Genomic DNA, 4585 nt, shown 5'->3' on the forward strand with positions numbered 1-4585 from the left:
GCATGCATGGAAGGATGGGTGGATGGATGGATGGATGGATGGAGAATGGATGGATGGATGGAAGGATGGATAGATGGATGGATGGAAAGATGAGTGGATGGAAAAATGGATGGATGGATGGATGGATGATGGGTAGATGGATGGATGAAGGATGCATGGGTGAATGGATGGACAGAATACATGAGTGGATGAGTGAGTGAATGACAAACTACACTAAAACCCCCCATGATGCAGTATGTGACTGGGCTCTCCCTCCCTCAGCACTGCCGGCCTTTGGGCTCCATGTGGGGGGCTTCCCTATGTGTTGTAGGATGTTTGTAGCACCCCTACACAGTAAATGCATCCTGCCAAGTTGAGCTGTGACAACCCAAAATATCTCCAGCCACCATCACATGTCTTCCGGGAGTAGGAAGAGGTGGCACCATCACCCAGGACTGAGAACCACGGAGTCCCTCCTCACAGTCTCCCCTGCCTGAGTCCCCTGTGACCGCACACCTTCCCCTCCGAGAGCTGCTGGAAGCCGTGGGCTTTGCTGCCGTCCTTTATTTTACCGATATTTACATTCCAGCGGGAGCCCAGCACTTGGTTTCTCAGGCACAAGCAGGAGTCCAGAGTTGAGGCGCCGGGTCGTCAGACGTTCAGCAAGAGGGGCTGGTGCTCCTCGTCCCCTGCGTCCCCTGGGGGGATCTCGTAGATGACGAACAGGGAAGAGTACACACAGCCGAGGAAGGACACGAGGCTGGAGAAGTACATCACGCCGCTGGCGCTGCCCACGGCCGAGGTCAGAGGCCCCAGGACCAGGGAGACCAGGATCTGGGCCAGGAAATACTGGCAGCTCAGCAGGGAGATGTCCACACCCATGCCACGCCGCGTGCCGTCTGCGCTGGACCCTGCGAACTGCCAGAGAGGGGATGCGTGAGCCAGGCCGGCTCAGGGGACACGCTGGGTGACCCGGCCCTGCGTCTCCGCAACCCCGGCCCCGTGCCCCAGGGTCATTCGCACTGGGCTCGGCCAGGAGGGTCCCCGCGTTTGTACTCAGAGATAACAACAAGGGTCTGTGACCTGCGGGGGAGCATGGCCGCTCGCTTCCCCACATGGTGCCCAGAGACCCCTGCCGCCTCCTGCCTGCTGCCCCATGCCCAGACTCGGAGCAGCACCGGCAGGGAGCACCTGGCCCTCACCCTGCTGCCGGAGCAGGCCCCGCTGGCGACCAGCGTCCCCACACTGCCCGGTCACCTCTGGGATGTCAGCCCTGGGTCACCCAAGGCACGCTGTGTCCTGGGGAAGCCCGGGTCCCCTGTGGCCACACCCAGCGAGGGGCTGCAGAGCACTTCCCGTGGGAGAGGACAACCCGCTGACCGGACCGCACCCTCCGTTTGCCCAGCAAAGGGGGTCCAGGGGGTCCAGGGGACCAATAGGGGGCCAGTCCTCAAGGCCACTGCCTGTCTCCTGTGAGGTGACCCAGCTGAGAGGGAGCAGTCACATCCACCACCAAAGACACCTGGCCACCCGTCCTAGTGCCGGGAGCACCGGGTGACGACAGCTCCACTCTCCACGCGGGCCCTGCACGCAGGCCGGCGCACCGCGCCAGTCAGACCCTGGACAGCTGGAATGGCCTCCGGCCTGGGGCTGGGGCCGCGGGGGAGGGGCGCCGGGCACTCAGCCAGCAAGGTACTGTTCCCCCCATTTTTTTCCCTTTCCTTCTTTCTTTCTTTCTTTCTTTTTCTTTCTTTCTTTTCTTTTTCTTTCTTTCTTCTTTCTTTCTTTTCTTTTTCCTTCCTTCCTTCCTTCTTTCTTTCTTTCTTTCCTTCCTTCCTTCTTTCCTTCCTTCCTCCCTCCCTCCCTCCCTCAGCACTGGGAATTGAACAGGGGGCCTCGTGCTTCCTAGGCAAAAGACAAGCTCTCTGCCACTGAGCCCTTTTATTGAGACAGTCTTGCTAAACTGCCCGGCTGCCCTCCAGCTTTTGATCCTCCTGCCTCAGCCTCATGACCTGCCGAGATTACAGGTGTGCATCATCATGCTCAACCGAGCAAGGAGATATTTTAAAGCAGTATTTCAAAGTTTTGAAGTTATTGCAAAAAATGCATGGTAGAAGCTGGGTGTGGTGGTACATGCCTCTTAATCCCAGCACTCGGGAGGCTGACGCAAGAGGATCGACGGGAGGCCAGCCTGGGCTACACAGTGAGCTCAAGGCAAGCCTGAACTACATAGTGAGAACCTGTCTCAAAAAGAAAAATCATGGTGGGGGACTGCAATGTGGTCATCAAAAGGGACGGGGTGTGGACACGGGCTGAGCCATGGAACCACTGTGCAGCACTGTCTATGTGAAATGTGGACAGGTGGTTGCCCGTGAGGGTCGACTAGGGGGCCAGTGGCTCAAGGGTTTCTCTCGAGGGTGGCGCATGCCTTCGAACTGATGGCGAAGGTTGCAAACTCTGGACGCCCTCAACTTCACTGAGCACGCGCCTCCAGGGCGAGCTGCGGGCTCTCACGGGCCGTCACAGCTCTCAAGACTGGCCGGAGAATCCATACTGAGGAAAACACAGAGGTACACATGGGCTTGGCATCCCGCACCTTCCCTTGGCCCTCAGAGTCTGCTGGGGCGGACAAGGCCTGCTACTGAGCATTGTGGCTTAACGCCCCGATATCTTACTCAGCACGGACATTTGGCATTAATTCTGATTTTTCTTTTTCTTTCGTGTGTGTGTGTGTGTGTGTGTGTGTGTGTGTGTGTGTGTTACTGGGGATGGAACCCAGAGCCTTTGCACTGTGTGACATCCCCAGCCCTTTTTTTGAGACAAGGTCTCGATACATTGCTAAATTGCCCAGGATGGGATCCAGCCTGAGATCCTCCGGCCTCGGCCTCCCAAGTGCTGGGATTGCAGGTGTGCACCACCATGCCTCACACTCATCGAGATGTTTGTCTTTTTGTTTCGTTTTGTTTTGTTTTTGAGACAGGGTCTCACTGTGTTGTTCAGCCTGGCCTTGAATTCACTATGTAGCCCAGGCTGGCCTCGAATTCACCGCGATCCTCCTGCCTCTGCCTCCCAAGTATTGCGCCACCACACCCGGTTTATCAAGATTTTTAAAAGCCAGTGGTCACACGCCACTGGCTTGGTTGCCCAGTTTTTGGTGGCGCAGCAGCCTGGACTCCTAAGCCCGCCTGACTTGCAGTGTGGCCTCCCCTTCTGGGTGTCCCAGTAGAGCGGGGCGGCCTGGCGGCGGCTGCCGCCACAGAGCCAGGGAGGCGGCGGAGGGCGGCCCTGTGGGGCGGCCAGGTGTGGGGCGGCGCGGGGCTCACCGTGTTGCTCTGGTAGTAGTCGCAGAGCAGCGAGTAGGGCAGCGTGCACAGCGTGGAGAACAGGACCCCGTAGGTGGTGCAGAGGGACAGGATCACGTAGAGGTTCCTGGACAGCGTAGCCAGCCCGGTGCCCAGGCCGAAGGCAAGGTAGGCGATGAAGTAGAGGGTGCGCGTGCTCAGGCACCCTTCCAGCTTCTCCAGGAGGGCTGCGGGCGGGTGGGCAGGCGTGTGTGAGCGTCCCCGCGCCGCCCCCCTGGGCCCCAAAGGGCAGCTGCTCGCCCCAGACCGGAAGGCACTGGGGGGACCCAGGCCTCCCGGCCCACCTGGCCCCAGAGAGGTGGGGCTGGGCTCTGAGCCGCCGTGCGCCCCGCTGGACTCCTGTCCGCCCTGTTCCCGACATGGGGACACCCACAGCTTAAGCCCTGGCCGGTGTCGTCTTTACAGCTGCTGAGAGGCATGCAGTGACGGTGACAGCGTGGGCCACCCGAACCCGGCATCGCGGGTGCCCACCCGGGGACACGCAAGTGACAGCCGGGCCGTCTCGCGTGCCAAGCGGGGCTCTCCCATGCTTCTGTCCGATACTGCCCGCTGTCTCCCCCAGAGTGACCGCCGTCTACGTGGGGCTCGGCCCCGCTGGGGGAGGAAGGTAAGAGCCAGCGCTGTGCGGGGCCTGTCTGCCACGGGCTCTGGAGGGAGGAAGGGCTTGCGATTTGCAAAGGCAAAGGGGGAAGGGCGTTAGGGTCAGCGCTGAGGATGGCTGCAGATTTATAAACAGTGCGGGCAGAGGACGCGGAGCCTGGGACACGAAGCCTGCTCACGACAGACCCAGTGCCCAGGGCCTGGGCAGGGCGTGGCCTGGTGGCGTGCCCTCACCCGGGCGCCCTGGGCTCCGCCTGGCTGCAGCCCTGGCGTGGGGAGGGGTGGCCGCGACACGCGCTGCCCACGCTGCCCGCCTGCTGTCTCCACCCAGCAGCTGCGGAGGGGCTGGAAAGGGACAGCAGCGCCCCCAGACCGGAGCGTCTCTCACACACACACACACTCACACACACGCACGCACACACCCGCGCTCCGGCCGCCCCGGGCACCTGAGTAGAGCGCGGCGCTGAAGGCGTAGATGCACATGCCCCAGCAGCCCATGGTCACGCCGCTGTTGTACTTCTGGTACTCCTCGGACGCGTGCGGGGCCTTGGGGTCGCCCTGGAACACCACCTCGCCCATGAAGTCGGTGTAGAAGAGCAGCATCCCCTCGAAGGACAGCCAGCCTGGGAGGCACAGGGCGAGCC

The 4585-nt window shown here is 61.2% G+C and overlaps 1 protein-coding gene across 1 annotated transcript in view; it reads right to left on the reverse strand.

Annotated features, from left to right (window-relative positions):
- Window positions 1–528: 528 nt before the first annotated feature.
- The window catches only part of Slc45a1 (solute carrier family 45, member 1), a gene marked incomplete in the record, with an annotated part of 30120 nt that continues 26063 nt past the window's right edge, over window positions 529–4585 (reverse strand). Inside the window, 3 exon segments of the mRNA XM_013504132.1 lie at window positions 529–897; window positions 3303–3508; window positions 4388–4564. Coding sequence (XP_013359586.1) covers window positions 631–897; window positions 3303–3508; window positions 4388–4564 — 650 coding nt within the window.

Source organism: Chinchilla lanigera, unplaced genomic scaffold, assembly GCF_000276665.1.
Source record: "Chinchilla lanigera isolate Chin_1 unplaced genomic scaffold, ChiLan1.0 scaffold00085, whole genome shotgun sequence".
Taxonomy (NCBI): Eukaryota; Metazoa; Chordata; class Mammalia; order Rodentia; family Chinchillidae; genus Chinchilla; species Chinchilla lanigera.